At 35.0% G+C, this 16,664-nt stretch overlaps 2 protein-coding genes and 1 pseudogene across 3 annotated transcripts; 2 read left to right on the top strand and 1 right to left on the bottom strand.

Annotated features, from left to right (window-relative positions):
• The first annotated feature begins 6,140 nt into the window (after positions 1 to 6,140).
• On the top strand, positions 6,141 to 12,502 carry LOC121239281 (annotated as a pseudogene).
• A 482-nt stretch (positions 12,503 to 12,984) lies between these two features.
• On the bottom strand, positions 12,985 to 13,580 carry LOC121239883. The gene is made up of 2 exons (XM_041137239.1): positions 13,323 to 13,580; positions 12,985 to 13,195 (listed from the first exon to the last, which is right to left on the bottom strand). The coding sequence occupies exons 1-2, from the start codon at positions 13,563 to 13,565 to the stop codon at positions 12,986 to 12,988; spliced, it is 453 nt and encodes a 150-aa protein (XP_040993173.1). The 5' UTR covers positions 13,566 to 13,580; the 3' UTR covers position 12,985.
• Positions 13,581 to 13,726: 146 nt separating this feature from the next.
• LOC121239882 (octanoyltransferase LIP2, mitochondrial) lies at positions 13,727 to 16,013 on the top strand. Of its 2 annotated transcripts, none has more exons than XM_041137238.1 (2): positions 13,727 to 14,051; positions 14,723 to 16,013. In XM_041137238.1, exon 2 carries the CDS (start codon positions 14,726 to 14,728, stop codon positions 15,410 to 15,412), a length of 687 nt encoding a protein of 228 aa, XP_040993172.1. In that variant the 5' UTR covers positions 13,727 to 14,051; positions 14,723 to 14,725; the 3' UTR covers positions 15,413 to 16,013. The 2 variants fall into 2 exon arrangements, with proteins under 2 accessions (XP_040993172.1, XP_040993171.1); XM_041137237.1 differs by having other exon boundaries at positions 13,727 to 14,108.
• The last annotated feature ends 651 nt before the right edge of the window (positions 16,014 to 16,664 follow it).

The following is a 16,664-nucleotide window of genomic DNA, read 5'->3' as shown; positions in this document are numbered from 1 at the left end:
ATCATTCTGTATACATGATATGATATTATCTAGATTATACATCTCTCAAATTTAAAAAGAAAGTAGAGAATTAAAAGTAATTATGTAGTGAGTGTAAAGTATACACTGTTATAGTAGCTTCTCTCTAGCATTACTCAGTACGTAAATATCTTGCAATTATTATGAAAAAAATGAATAAATATGATATTTACATAAAAAAAGATTAATTTTTTAATAGTAAATCATATTTTTTTTCAAAGCTACTACATGAAGTTTGCGCATTTCATAACTATATATAGCATTACTCTTTTAAGAATTGGTGTGTGTTGTAGATTTGTATTGGACTATACAATACATCATGTGCTGCTATTAACAAATTATTTATGGATAATGCTAAATATAATTTTAAGTTGTATAAATACATACACTCTCTTTAAAAAGAAGTAGAGTTCACCTTTAAAAAAATATTTATCGTGTGAGCTCTAGAATTTTTTATTTAAAAAAAATAATACGAAGCTTACGCATTCTAAAATTATAAATATAATTTGACGTTATAATTAATTAGATTAATTCAAGTCTTGTAAATATATATTTTTTAAATGAAATCTTGAATAAAGTACAAAGTGACCGGAAAAATATAGAAATACGGACTCTTTTTGTAACTTTGTTTTTAAGAAACTAGCGATATATGGAAGGATTCTCCTTCTTCATTATCCAAGTACTGATATTAGTATGGTTGAGCCTCTTGAGCATATATAAAAGCTTTTCCAAACTGATGTCACTCAACCCACAATCTCAAGATTTTCATTACTGCATACGTCAACATGATGATCTCTCCTATAGGATTTATACGCCCTAATTTATAAGCTCTTACTGATATTGGCCTCTCAAGCATTCATTATGGAATTTATTCACATTGATAGCTAAAATCATCTCTCACTTTGCAGTGTCCACCAATCCACGTATCGGTATCGACGTTAAATGCATGTATAAGATTATCACATGTCACGTGATGGACCACAGACGTGGTACTAGAAGATGTTGATCTGTATAATCAGCTCTCGTCTGTTTTGACAATCAGTAATGTTTCTTATTTCTCATGTATTCTTGATCTTAGATTGAGACATTCATAAATCTGGAATCAAGCGTTGGACATGCAAATTATGATACAAAAAGATGTTGGCTTTAATTGGTTAAATCAAAGTACTATATCAAGTATTTCAATTAGAGATTGCAATTATGAAAAGTGATCACATGCAATCAACTATTGTGGCGTACGTGTTTGATCGAGGTATCCACTCTCTCCATCTCAAGATTTATTAGTTTGAGAAAGTAAGAACATAGCTAGATAATTATAAAGCGCGCAAATGAGTGATTATATATATGAACTAGCTTATGAATCTCATGTGTGGCAACGAGGGATTTTATAGATCGGCTCTCCAAGAACTTGGGTTGGAGAATTGATTGAAGCAACGCTTGTTGCATGCTTGGCGCATACAATGCAAAAATCATAAAACTTATAATATATATATATATATATATTATATATATATATATATAATGGGGTGTGAAACCTTGTGGGAGGAGGGGAGGAAAGAAAATGAAGAGGAAAGGAAGCTTTTGGTGATGGATTTAGAAGTTGAGAGGAGTATAGAGGTATTGTGAAAGAAGAAGAAAAGGAGTCTGATTTCAAAGCCTATTTCTCGATATCAAAGTCATTTGCAATTATATGAATTTACTTTAAATATATTTTAACCACAAAGAGATTATATAAAAGTAAGCCTACAAAGTGACATGACTTGAAGTAGTATGTTAAATTATAAAAGTATTTTTATTGTAAAGTAAATCTAACGTATCATATATATAAAGCCATATTAGTTAATGAGTTTACTTTTGTCGAATTTCTTTGTGACTATAACAGTTTTCAATTCAGATTGATATACATTTTCTTTAAAAACAAAGATAGTTAAAAATATAAAAATAAACTCTCTTTAGAATTGAAAATCGAAACCGACCAACCAGAGTTTTGAACACCCTCCCGAAAACAATTGAACCGGCCGGACTTGTTTCGATCGGTTCATCAGTTTGGAGGGTCGGTTTAGGCTTTTTTGGGATCTTTTTTGGACCTTTTTTTAATCCTATGTCTAGATTATTTTGGGGCGCCCCAATTAAAATTTGATGTAGTGGCATTTTAAAGCCCATTTTTAATATTTAAATTTCATTTTAGTTTTTAAAGGCCATTTGTAATGTTAGGTTAAAAAAATAAATTAGAAATATTAAAATAGGAAGTACATACTACTACAGTAGATAACTAAAAATAAATAAAAATAACTCCACTAGATGTTTAATACACATTACAATTAAAAATAAGTTGTCCTAAGCACAAATTCAATTAGAAAACATAAGGTAAAGAATCCGGTTCTTGATTCTTCACTCTTGTTGCTTCAGCCTTCAATCTCCAATAGTTGTAATGTTTGATAGTGCGCTCAACTCTATATAGAAACATAAATAAGATTAAAACATCAAATATTAGTAAATTTGAATGATGAAAAATACTAAAATTTAACTATAAAAGCATATCAATATTGAATGAATATAAAAACATTACCTGATTCCACCAAGAAGCTCTCTCATATCCATGGACCCTCAAATATCAATTAGTGTCTATGGGTTTTTCAACCAATTTTGAATACAAATAAGAGCCTCAACGGTTCTCGGAGCCAATGAACTCCGAAAATGATGAAGCACACAACATTTCTTACTAAATGTTGACTCGTATACAACTATGGAAACATGCATAATCAACAAGTCTCATACAATCATCGTAAGTATAGGATAGTTAGCTTCATGAAGTTTCCACCAAATCAACAAGTCAAAAGAAGGGGTCTGGACCTCACAACTATCTAATAAATACTGATTCACTTCTGTTTTGCTAGCAGTAGATCCCAAAGTGGTTGATGCTTGATCCCACTCATTGTACTATCGTGTCTCAGCATCACTATCACCATCATCCATGACTGTAGATGTTGGAGATGCCTTATGTTCTTGGCTAGTCGTGGTAGAATCGAGCATAACATTGTACTCTTCATACAAATCCACTAATAACTATCTCACACTAGATACCAACTCTTCAGCCCAAGTCTCATCATAAATTCTCTTTAAGTGAAAACCAAGAAGCCTTAACTTTCTACATGGATCAAGTACAACTATAATCAATATTAACAAATTTAGCCTATCTAATGACGACCCCAATAATTATCATATTTCCTTTTCATTCTTTTGACCATGCTAATAAAACAATGATTATTACTTTGGCTCAATCTAATAAACTCTTTTTGGAGTTGATAAATATCTTGAAAAATTGTGTTGGCCGTGACATATGAAAACCCAAAAAATCTGTTAGTTGCACCATAAAACTTTTCTAAAATCCTTACAAACACCCACACTGTTTCCCACTCATCAACTCTACGAGGCTCCATGTGTCCATTATCAAAGTAAGAGAGGAAATTGTAATCCTTGCTCTTCATTTGCTTGGAAGCCTTCTCAAACTTCTCAACTACTGCCAATATTATATATGTTGAGTTCCATCGAGTTGGTACATCAAATGACAACATTTTCTTACAATGAATTTTCTCTTTCTCTGCACATCTCTTAAATTTATCTAATCTTGCAGGAGAGAAACACACATATCTAACCACATTTTGAACCCTTGTAATTGCATCACTACACACCCTCAAACCCTAATTTACAATAAGGTTTAAAATATGAACACAATATCTCATATGCATATATTTTCCCTCTCACATTCCCTATAAAAAACTTTCTTAAATATTCAATTGTGAGATCATTTGAGTTTGCATTATCAACAGTTACAATAAATATCATTTCAACGTCCAAATCAATATGGCACTATTCAACATACATTCCAATAGTATCCCCCGATGATTATGGATAAATAAAAATTAATGATTTTTTTTTTTGTGTAATTTACAATACCTATCAATGAAATATGCAGTTAGACACATAATTATGATTTTGTACTGATGTTCATATATCGGTAGTTAATGAAATCCTCATGCCATTATCATTAAACAACTTTTTGAACTTTCCCTTTTCTATTGTAAATAACTTCATACAATCTCTTGCAACCATAATGCAATATGACACTTTAAACCGAGGTTCAAGAGACCAACACATCTTCTTGAACCCTTGCCCTTCAACTACTCTAAATGACAACTCATCTATAATTACCATTTCTACAATCGTCAACCTTACAGCCTATTCACTATACTTGTGAGTCACAAGGGTCCTCATTGTACTACCAACACTATCTTCAACACCCTATTCAGGTGTTGCCTGACTTGCTAATATTTTTGGGTACCTATCTAGTGACCCATGTTTGTGAGGGTTTTTGGGACATGCATGCAAATGGTTTTGTTTGGTTGAAGTCTCATTCCTCTTTGAGCAGCAAGCGTACATCTTGTCATAATAATTACATTTAGTCTTACGCTTATCCATGGGACAACCCTCCACATTCTTAAAATAGTCCCAAACAAATGACGCATCATTCCCCTTCCATTTTTTAAAAAGTGGACAAGTACTATGGGTAGGGGCACTAGGGGTCATGATGTTTGGGTGTCTCTCAAATCATCTCCCAAATTAATAGTTTGCAACATGGCATCACAAGTAGACTCTAAAATCTAGATTTTAATTAACTCATATTTCTACAATTTATATCAAAATAATTTCACAACAAAATCACAACATATTCAATGAACAATAATCTAATTTTTATTTTATTTCATGCAAAGCAGAAGACATCTATTATATAATAGCTAGTTTGTAACATGACAAACATCACAAGTCTAAAAATCTAAAAATCTAGATTCTGGCTCACTCATCTTTCCACAATTTACATCAAAACAGCATTAAAACACAACAATAACATACTCAATTAACAATAATCTAATTTTTAAATTTTTTTCATGCAAAAAAAACAAAAATACAAAAATAATCACAAAACATAAAAAAAAAAAAAAAAAGAAAAACAAATCAGAAAACAGAAAACCACAAATCACAATTACACAACATCTAATTTGCAACATAGCATCACAAGTAGACTCTAAAATCTAGATTTTAATTAACTAATCTTTCCACAATTTACATCAAAATAATTTCACAACAAAATCACAACATATTCAATAAACAATAATCTAATTTTTAATTTTTTTCATGCAAAGCAGAAGACATTTATTACACAGTAGCTAGTTTATAACATGACAAACATCACAAGTCTAAGACTTTAAAAATCTAGATTCTGGCTCACTCATCTTTCTACAATTTACATCAAAACAACATTAAAACACAATTACAACATACTCAATTAACAATAATCTAATTTTTAAATTTTTTTCATGCAAAAAAATACACTAAACCAAATATGTAGCTCACTCAAAGTTTCCAGGTTACTGTTCATGGTCCTAAATATTTGTTTTAAAAGTCCCAAATATTTGTTTTAAAAGGAGAGGATAGAGTAAGAGAGCTCACGAGGGAGAGAGGGACGACCAGACCGAAATAGGTGCCGGCAGAGGGAAATCAGATTGCAATTGCGGCATGAGAGAGAGATGGACCTGCGGAGGGAGAGGCTACGGCGTGAGAGAGAATTGAAGAAGAGAAGAAGGGGGAGAGATGTTTACACAAAAGTAAATTCACAAACTGATGTGATTTTATGTGATTCGTTAGATTTACTTTAGAATAAAAATAACTTTACAATCTGACGTATCGTATCAAGCTATGTTAGTTTGTGGATTTATTTTTATGTAATTTTTTTGTGGCTAAAATATTTATTTTAGTCTTAACCCAAGATGATGTCGTTTAACTCGGCATTGTTTTATATAAGAATAATATATATCGGTTTACCGATTTTAACACTATTCACATCGGAATCGAACTTATCGATACAGGTTTCCAACATTTTAGACTGCCGGCGTATCAGTTCTCCGTCAATTTCGATCGGTTCCGGCAGTTACTGTCCTCACCTAACTCTCTTTATGTATGATTTATATTCTTTAGTCACAGTCACATAATGTATCTATCAAATGTAAATTGAAGAAAAGAGGATTGACTATTCAGACCGCAAACCACGTCTTGGACGACTAAAAAAAAATGCTATTCATCAATGTAAAAAATGCTGCTGCGGCTTTTCCATTTCTACCCTAAGCCTCTTCTTGTCTCTCAACGCTCTTCCCTTTCCCTTTCCCTTTCGCTTTTCTCCCTCTCCGCCCTCTGCCTTCGTTGTTCTTCAGAATCCCCAGCATCCCTTACATGCCACGTCAGCTCCAGAACCGGTGTTAGTGTTGTTGTTTCCATGGACTCGACCTCGCCCTGTCGATCGACTCTGTGGCGAACGATTTGAAGAACCAGAACCTCGGGAGCGATGATGGGAATGATAGGAAGAGGCTCGGGTTGAATCTTGAAGATCTGAACTGGGACCACTCCTTTGTCAGAGAATTGCCTGGTGACCCGAGAACCGATAACATGCCACGAGAGGTCGCCCTTCTTTTTTGTTATTTGTTGTAAAATTTTATGTATGATCTGCTTGGTTTCTGAGAAAATAAATGGAAAGAAGGTAAAGGAAAATCTTGAGACTTTGTTGTTACTCTTTTAGGAATGGAGTTTTTATATTTATTGTTTCGAAATTAAATTTTAATACTTGCAAGTTAAACCCTTGGCTCAAGCGGTAAAGGCCTTGGCCTAAATGGTATGGTCCCTCAGGTTTAGGGTTCAAATTCTCTTGGGGCAAACAATTTCTAAGGACGACCCGGGAACTTTCCTTTAAATTACCTCAGTGGACTTGCGGAAACTCCTTGTCGATGCTCCTAGAAATAGTCGGAACATTATTCTCGAACACCCGGTGCCAATTTAAAAAAAAAAAAAACTTGCTAGTCATAAAAAAGTAAAGAAAATGAAAACTGAAGTATATGAGATAGTTACAAGTATTTTTTTACATGAAAGAACGATAAGGTAAAATAATAGGTAATAGAAAGTTGAAATCTTTTATTAAAGATTAGTGGTGTGTGATTTGATTTTGACGGACTTGTTTATTCAATGTGTCGTGCATTTTGGTTTTTAGGTATTGCATGCTTGTTATACTAAAGTGTTGCCGTCAGCTGAAGTGGAGAGCCCTCAACTTGTTGCCTGGTCAGAATCGGTTTCTGAGTTGCTAGATTTGGATCCTCAGGAGTGAGTTTGGTTTATTCTTTTTTTCCTTTTGGATCCTCGCATATCAGATTTGCATTGACGTGTTCTTTAAGACGATGGATAAATCTATTTGAAAGTAGGAATGTGTTTGGAAGCATCTTTTAGGAAGAAAGGCTTTGATAGTCATTTCAAAGTTGATGAGCAGCTCTTGACAACTTTTAAATGCCTTGACTTCTCTTCACAGAAAGAACATGGTTCTTGTTTACTTTCAGAATGTCTTGCATGCGGTAGTAACTTGATACTACAATTGAATCAGTTACCATACTCGACTATTATTCTTCAAAGTTGTATGGTAAACACATTGTTGTTAGTTTGACTTATGGGTGTGATACATTGCGTGCTATACTATCATTACAATCTAATAACTGTTTGGGCTTAGTAATTTGCATAATAAAACCTGCTTATTCATTGGTTATCTCATTCAAGTCCTGCTATGAGCTTTATTTTGCTACAATTGTTGATCCCTTATTAATTTCATGTGTTAGTACTTCATTTTTGTAAATTTTGCAGAGGTATAGTTGTTTTCAACATGCGATAGGCATAGCGTATTCCATTGGACTAACAATGGAATCTTCTTCTGGAGTTTCAGATTTGAAAGGCCAGATATCCCTCCTTTATTTTTCGGGGCATCAATACTGGTGGGAGCGTAAGTGCTTTTATCTTATGTTTTTTTCACAAGCATTTCATTCAAGCCCTCGATGACTTTCATCCAATGCTGGTTTAATCTTCTATCATACAGATTGCCCTATGCTCAATGCTATGGAGGACATCAATTTGGCATGTGGGCTGGACAGCTGGGTGATGGTCGGGCAATAACACTTGGAGAGATAATCAATTCGAGGTCTGAAAGATGGGAACTGCAGCTTAAGGGAGCTGGGAAGACTCCTTACAGTCGGGCTGCAGATGGCCTTGCAGTTCTCCGTAGTAGCATCAGGGAATTCCTTTACAGTGAAGCAATGCATTGTCTAGGAATTCCAACGACTCGTGCCCTGTGTCTTGTCACAATAGGAAAACATGTGACACGAGACATGTTTTATGAGTAACTTTCAACATTATGTAAATTGTGAAGAATATCTGTAATGTATGCCTTCATGTGTTTCACCTCATGTTATAATTATCAAGTTTTCCTTATGTTAGTGCATAACCCTCTTTGATTTTTTTCTTATTTTTTTATTTTTGAGAATGGGACATAGATTTATTTTTCTATGGGAGATCTAGGAACCAGAATTTAAATATTAGAACACTTATTATGAAATCAATAGATTCACTTCAAGATCTTGAACACTTGAAATTTAAACTTCCTCTTTTCCCCACGTCTATCTTCTTTTGATTTTCAGATTTTTAGTACTTCAATTGCTAGCTGTACTGAATTTTAATATTTCTAAATATACCATGAGAAAGGGGGATTCTAGGGCTTATAATAAATTTTGCCTGAATCACAATTTAATGTGGTAACACTTATTCTTGGTTTTTGAAACTCCTGATTACTTCTTTGTATAAAAGTAGGTTAACATGTAGAACTAATTTTATGTCTTGATTTGCAGTGGCAATCCGAAGGAAGAACCTGGGGCAATTGTTTGCAGAGTTGCCCAATCCTTCCTACGCTTTGGATCATACCAAATACATTCCTCTAGAGGGAAAAAGGACCTTGGCATCGTTCGTGCTTTGGCTGACTATGCAATCAGGCACCATTTTCCTCATATAGAAAACATGAATAGAAGTGAGAGTTTATCTTTCAGCACAGGCAACGAGGATCATTCAGTTGTGGATCTAACATCAAACAAGTATGCAAGTAATAAATTTTTGTTTTAGGGTAATGGTAAGTGTGCAAGATGATAACTCTAGTCCTCATGCAAATCACATTATAAAATTCATATTGTGGGGTGATGATTAGTTCAATATCCAAGTCTAGAAGGTTTTCAAGTTGTTAATTTCTGATCTACTAAACTCTTGTGGTCGTATCTTAAGGCTAAATTAACACTTGCTCACTAGAATATTTTCTAGAACAACCCTTCAATTGATTTTAAATTCAGATACCTATTTTGGATGGTTGGTGGTGTCGAACTCTTGTAGCTACTCCCAAACAGCTTACCTGACCCTGTCAATGACATTGTAGCTTCATATGTTGGTACTGGAAAGTGATTGAGCAGGGCTTACATCATCAATGTCAACCTAACTGTTGGGGTTCAATTATGATTCAAGGTTGACCTTTCAATGCACGTATTCTTTTTTATCCAATGGACTTCAATCTTTCCTTAATGGAGATTTTTGGGTCTGGTGACAAATAGCTTTGGTTGTTTGGCTTTCAAGAATTCATTCTTAAGTAATTATGGTTCTTAATAAAATTGTCTTATATAAAAAAAAAAAAAGTAATTATGGTTTTGATGGAGACTTGATATCTGGTTGTGGAGTCCACATATGTCTAATTGCTTCAGTCAAATATGAGGTCCTCTTCATATAACGTAGTCAATTTTATGATACATGGGAGTAGGACTCAATATATTGACACTGTTTGTATACATTTCTGATTGGAAGACACATGGTATTGGTGTAGTTATGGTCTATAATGCAGAAACAATATGAGTTTTACTTTATGCTGACAAATGTTGGTCTTCATGTATCCTGAATTTGCTGTTTCTTATATGGTCTATGCCATCTTGGTTGAAGAAAAAATTATATATGATAGGTGATGACTTTGACTATTTCTTCTTTTTGTCCAATGGTGGATCCTAACCAGCTTGGGCAGTGGAGGTTGCTGAGCGTACTACTACCTTGATTGCGAGCTGGCAGGGGGTTGGTTTTACACATGGTGTGCTGAATACTGACAATATGAGCATTTTGGGTCTCAGCATTGATTATGGTCCTTTTGGATTTTTGGATGCTTTTGATCCAAGTTACACACCGAATAGAACAGATCTTCCTGATAGAAGATACCGTTTTGCAAATTAGCTTGATATGGGACTATGGAATGTTGGAAAGTTCACATCAACTCTATCGACTGGCAAGTTGATAAATGATAAAAAGGCAAACTATGCCATGGAAAGGTAGTTGTGTTTTATAAACCTTTTTCTTAAATTCGAGTAGCTTTCCTTGGTGGTTAATGGATGATTTTGTCTTTTTTTTTTTTTACAGATATGGAACCAAATTTATGGATGAGTATCAAGCTATAATGACTAAAAAACTTGGCCTCCCGAAGTACAATAAACAATTGATCAGTAAACTTCTAAATAATATGGTTGTTGATAAAGTAGATTACACAAATTTCTTTAGGGTTCTTTCAAATATTAAAGCTGATCCCAGCATTCCTGAAGAAGAGTTGTTGGTACCGCTGAAGGCTGTTTTGTTAGATATTGGCAAGGAGTGGAAGGAGGCATGGATAATCTGGGTGAAATCTTACATTGAGGAGGTATGTTGATGAATTTTTGAGTTTGTATTTTATTCCATAAAATCGCAATCATTTTATAAATTTCGCGTGGTACACACATCACGTGCCCTTTCTTTGATTCTTCATTTGGTTTCTGTGATTGTATATATTACTGAAAAAAGACAATATATTATTTTCTGCTGTACATGTTGGCTTTGATGCAGCAGTTAGTTTGAGATCTTTAAATATGCATCCTATAATTTTCATGAAATGGATTTAGATAATTTTTTTGTGTCCATTTCTATGATGGTACACTAATTAATAAATCTTGGGAGTTGAAATATCTAAAAAAAATTTAATCTTTTGACTGGAACCAAAATGAGTCTTCTGCATTACCTTGAGATGACTGCTATTATATTTATTGTAATTTCTAGAAGACACTTCTTAGTATAGTTTGACAATTAATCTTTTCCTTTTTTTTTTTTTTTGGGAGAGGGGGGGGGGGGGTGGGGATGGGATGAGAATAGAGGATGGAACTACTTTATGGTCTACCAAAAAAAAAAATATCAATAGGGGAGACTGCAATGCTTTCATAATGTAATCTATCTCTAGATAACCCTAAAAAAAAGGTGATCTCTAGATACAGGAAGTAAATGTTTCAGGTATCAGCAATTCCAATAGTCTTGTCTTAATATACAATTTTGTTTTTTGGAACTCTTTGATTATGATTGGAGGCACCCCAGTGTCTAGGGTGTATCTCCCCAAGAATCTAGTTAGCTTCCCCGCTTCCCCTCAAAGAGTTCTTCAACCAAGAAGCTTGACCGTCATTACATAGTTCTTGTCTTGCAAGGCATGCTCCCAGGAGTGTCTTGGGCCTTTTATTTATCGTATCATCATCATCATCATTATTTTTATTTTCTTATGCTATCTTAGACTTCCTGTTTCGTATGAAATTAATCACAGATGTATCCAAACTTGTTTTGTGAATTCATGCATCATTAGTTTGTTATAAATGTAACCACATATATTCAGATCTTTCAGGAATGGGCTGTGCATGATTGTTAAACAAACAAAAGTGTTTATTTCATTTGTTTTGGGGTGACTTATAAAAAAAAAAAAAAAACTTTCAAAATATGTGGGTTGCCACAGAGGTGGAAGAACATAGTTGCAAATATAAAAGCTCTGCAACTACCATTCCAATTTCGATCATTGCCTATATATCCTTGGAACTCCTACGTAGCATTATGTTTTACGAACTATAGGATGTAGGTTGTGGTGCTACTTGCTTCCCATTACTTCTGTCCTGGAAATAAGTTACCATAACATTTCTCAATTTTAGCAGTAGAAATCTCGTCTCAAGAATACTGTTTACAATTTCTTCCCCATACTATTGTATACCTTTAAAAAATAGCATGAACTGTAAATTACTTTCATTATTCTCAAAGAACTCTCTTTTAACTTCCACAGCTGGCCGCTAGTGGCATCTCAGATGAGGAAAGGAAGGCGAAGATGGATGGAGTAAACCCAAAATATGTACTCAGGAACTATCTATGCCAGAGTGCCATTGATGCAGCTGAAATTGGTGATTTTGGAGAGGTCCGAAGGCTTCTTAAATTAATGGAGCGGCCATAAGATGAGCAACCAGGAATGGAAAAATATGCTCGCTTGCCCCCTGCTTGGGCTTATAGGCCTGGTGTTGGCATGCTTTCTTGTTCCTCATGAGTTGCCTGTGTTGCTCGTAATATCATCATATAGGTACCAAGAAAAGAGTAACTTTTTTTTGCCCATTTCCTTTTTTGCTATTTAGATGAATTCTTGTATATGATAGTAAAAAAGTCAGTCTCCCACAATAGATTGAGGAAGTTGTATACCCTTGAAAAATTCCTTTGTTTCATCTCATGTGTTGGTTTAGTGAAGGGAGTATTAATTTGATCGTACTTCCAAAGTCACAAAGAATAAAAAAGGTCAATGAAAAGTTTCATACACCGATTTGAGTTTAATGAAAACTAATCATATGCTATAGTTTTGTAAAGCCAGTAATCTCAGAGAAACAGGAATACCATTTTGATAGTATTAATGAAAATTTTATTTTATTTTTTATTCATTACAGTATCCAAAGAAGGAAATATATAATTGAGCTCGATCGTCATTTACGTTCTCCTCATCTCTTCATTAAAGTAAGAGCTGTTTTGATTATATTAAATTAAATTATTTTATTTCATCTTATATAATTATTATAAATTTTTTAAAATTTTATATAAAATATAATAAATAATTTCTACTCTTCTTCTCTTCTTTTTTATTTTATTTTTATTTTATTTTTATTTTTATTTTTTTTAAAAAGATGGATAAAGAGAAGGGAAAAATTTCAAACCATTGACGTTACGGTATAATCACATTTATTCTACCTTCTCTCTTCTCCCCGAAGCTCTCCCTCGAACCCATCTTCGTCTCCTTCAACAGAGGCCATCTTCGTGTTTCATCTCCTTCCTCAGATTTCATCTTTGTCTCCTTCAACAGAGGCCATCTACGTCTTACATCTCCTACAACAGAGGCCATCGTCGTCTCCTTCAACAGATTTGAAGCCTCATTTCAAAACCCAAGGGGGAGAAAGAGAAGAGAGATATATTCTATTCTAAAAGAGGGGAGAGAAAAAAGTTGAGAGAGGGTTTTACCTAAACCAGTGTTGGAATTAATAGGTAGTGTGCTGAAGGTGGCAGCAGGGATTGAAAGTTGAAGAAAGGGAATCATGACCACGGTCACTACGGAAAGGCTTATCCTTGTAAATCTTGTTCCAGCAAGCCTCCCTTAGGGACTGATTATGCTGGTGTCCTCTCCATTTGATCTTCAACACAATCGTAGTCTTACCAGAATTATCAAGCCCACTGCAAAGACGAATTATTAAGCCTCGTAGTCTTACATCTCCTTCGAACCTCTCTCCCCTGTCCTCTGTAGAACCCATCTCCGTAAGTTGTTTATTTTTTTATTCTACATATAAAGTTATTTATGTTGTGATATATTGTATTGGAGGAATGCAGACAATCGGCGGGAGGGAGTGAAAGAGGAGAGAAAAAGAGTGACGGAGTGTGGGGGAGTCTGTCCCGGGGAGAGCAGGTGACGGGTTGGGGGGAGGGAGGGAGGGAGGGAGAGGGGAAAGAGCTGTAAAAAAAAAAAAATCACCTGTGTTCGATTGTAAAATATAGTTTGCTGTAACGCCTACGCGGCAGCTTGTAATTTGCGGGTGTAAAGTGAAGAGAAACACCCGACCGGCCTGAAGGCTCTCCCGAGTGAGAGAAATAGAGAGTGCCGGGGAGGAGGGGGAGACCAACTTTTCTGACGGGGCAAGGTGCCACGTATGGGATGATGATTGATGGGTAACAGGCGGTGGATAGATTTTGCTTTATAGGAACCAAAACGGCGCGTTTTCTTGGAATGCGTTGTCCTACAGGTTCGGAGCAGTTCATGAGCTTCTTCTCTTATCTTTTATCTGAAGCCTGTGATTTTTGTAGGTTTTAATCTGTTTCTTGGTCAAGTTTTTTTTTTTCTTTCTTTGCCTTGCATTTGCTTTCGATTTCTGATATCTATATCTATACAGATCAGTTCTCTTTTTTCTTTGAATATTTATGGCTTGTTAACTTCCGAACCTACATTGATAAGTGCGTGTATAAATATAGATAAAGATTATGCATTGTTTCTCATGAATCTATCATCCTTCAATAACCATCTAGATTGATCTTGATACTTCGGCCGGTGTTTTTTTTATGAAACTTTTTTATGAGCCCCCTAACTGTTTGACGAAAAGCCTTCTGGAGTTGAACATTCATGTGAGGACCGAGATTTTTTTTTTTTTTTTTTTGCACGCGAGATTCAGTGGGCTAATGGTCGGGATGCCTGTGTTTGAGCCGTGAAAGATGCTATTCTGACAATATAACGTGTAATATGTATCTGTGTATGTACACATTACCTATTAAAAAGATGTACATAAGTATTTACGTGTTTATAAATTTATAAGAAAGATTTTTTTTTATTGGCACCGGTTGTCTGAGAACAAAGTCCTGACTAATCCCGATATATGATTGCAAAACAAATATTTGGGATTGAATGTTTCATGATGTGCAGGAAATGAGGGTTTCACGAAGCCTTGAGGTCTGGAAAATGGGCACCATTAACTATTTGGATGCACTAAGGGTGCAGGAACAGCTGGTCTCTAATAGAAAAGCTCATAAAATTCCGGATACTCTGTTGTCCCTGCAACATCCACCTACATATACCCTTGGTAAACGACGAACTGATCACAATTTATTGATCCCTGAGTCTGACCTTAAAAAGATGGGAGCTGAACTTCACTACACACAAAGAGGAGGAGATATCACATTTCATGGTCCACATCAAGCCATTTTGTATCCCATTATTTCTCTTCGGGATATTGGACTTGGTGCTCGTAATTATGTGGAGAAGCTTGAGTTAACTATGATTGAACTGGCATCTCTTTACGGTGTGAAAGCTTGTGCTGGGCAAGCAGGCGAAACTGGTGTTTGGGTTGGAGAGAGAAAGATTGGTGCTATTGGGGTTCGAATTTCATTTGGAATCACCTCTCATGGGTTGGCCTTCAACATCGATCCTGATTTGAACTATTTTAAGCATATTGTACCTTGTGGGATTGCCGATAAAGAAGTTACGTCTTTGAGAAAGGAGACAGATTTGGTGCTTCCTGCTGAAGGAGTAGTTCATGAGCAGTTAATTTCTTGTTTTGCAAGACAGTTTGGTTATAGCAATCTTCTTTGGAAGGAGAATGGATTAATTTCGTAGAAAGGAAGGAGAAAACTGAAGGTCATGCTATTGTCTACCACAATCAGTCTATGGAAGCGCTATTGCACTCTATTTCAATTTATTTATTGAAATGTACTACAGAAAATGTTGATTTCTTTTTTGATGTTTTTAAAATGTGTTAGCGTTGATTCCAGTTTATGTATGGGAAAAACTAATGAAATTCGGGTATTACAAGATCTTGTAAACTTGTCAGAAAAGCAAAAAAGTCCCAAGTTTTTGTAATATCTGTGGCTGTTACCACTTTCCTGATGTGGACTTGGAGCCGTCAAAACAGTCACAACAGCTTTGCAAGGGGATGAAAGATGAGCTTGATGGAGAAATGGTTGCTTTGGGCAATGAACGGGGACATTAAGGAGAGAGCCTCAACATCGGCAATGGTAGGGAACCCCGAACGAGCAATACATTCAAGTAAAGGATCAGTTTTGCATGGGTTGTCCAGGGCTTGGTGGAATTTTTCGTTGTTTCTGACTTCCAACTTTATTTTATCTCATCAATATTTGAAGGTTTCTATGCATTCTTTTGTAAGAGAAGAGACTATTGAATCGTGTTGTGAGAATACAAAATGGAACTGTTTTGTCAATATTACAGATTGTATCCCATCTTTTTTCCCTCTCATGGAAAGGTATCCTATCTGGATTGTTTTTGTAGCATCTCTACTCTTTTTCCCCCGGCTTCTTGAGCATCTTAGCTGAGAGCAGCATGTTGACTGGAAAACTGTCGTCTTTTCTTTCGTTTGATGGATCATTCGTGTAAAGGGGTTGGAAAGTCGGCATAGTTTGTCTTCCAACTCCTGCTGACATAGATCACATGTTTCTCGCAATGAGCAGAATCTTCAATCCACATGCACTTTTGAAACGGTTTTGAGCAAAATCTTTTTTCGTATATAACAAGAAGAGTCCTTTGACTAGATCTCATATTCTTCAATCTTCATGTCTAATCTCCTTCCATTGAAGGAGATAGATTCTTATTATAAACAAAAAAAGAACTCTCAATCCCAAGTGAATAAAATAGAAGTGACAAAATTTTGGATTGGCACGTTGAGGAATGAATCAAATCCTACTATTTTGAGAAATTAACAAATTCTATGTTCTTTGAAGGTTGCTGATGGGGTTTTGGCAGGTGGGTACATCATACTTCTTTTAAAATTTATGCTAGTTGCTCAAATCCATGTTCTGCATTCAACTGATGTAGGTGCCAACGAGGCCTTGCGTTGAAGAAAAGCAAGCAAGAT

The sequence above is a fragment of the Juglans microcarpa x Juglans regia genome, chromosome 7D (assembly GCF_004785595.1).
Source record: "Juglans microcarpa x Juglans regia isolate MS1-56 chromosome 7D, Jm3101_v1.0, whole genome shotgun sequence".
Lineage (NCBI taxonomy): Eukaryota > Viridiplantae > Streptophyta > Magnoliopsida > Fagales > Juglandaceae > Juglans > Juglans microcarpa x Juglans regia.
The sequence above is the reverse complement of the archived record's forward strand: the minus strand, read 5'-3'. Positions and strand labels throughout refer to the sequence as shown.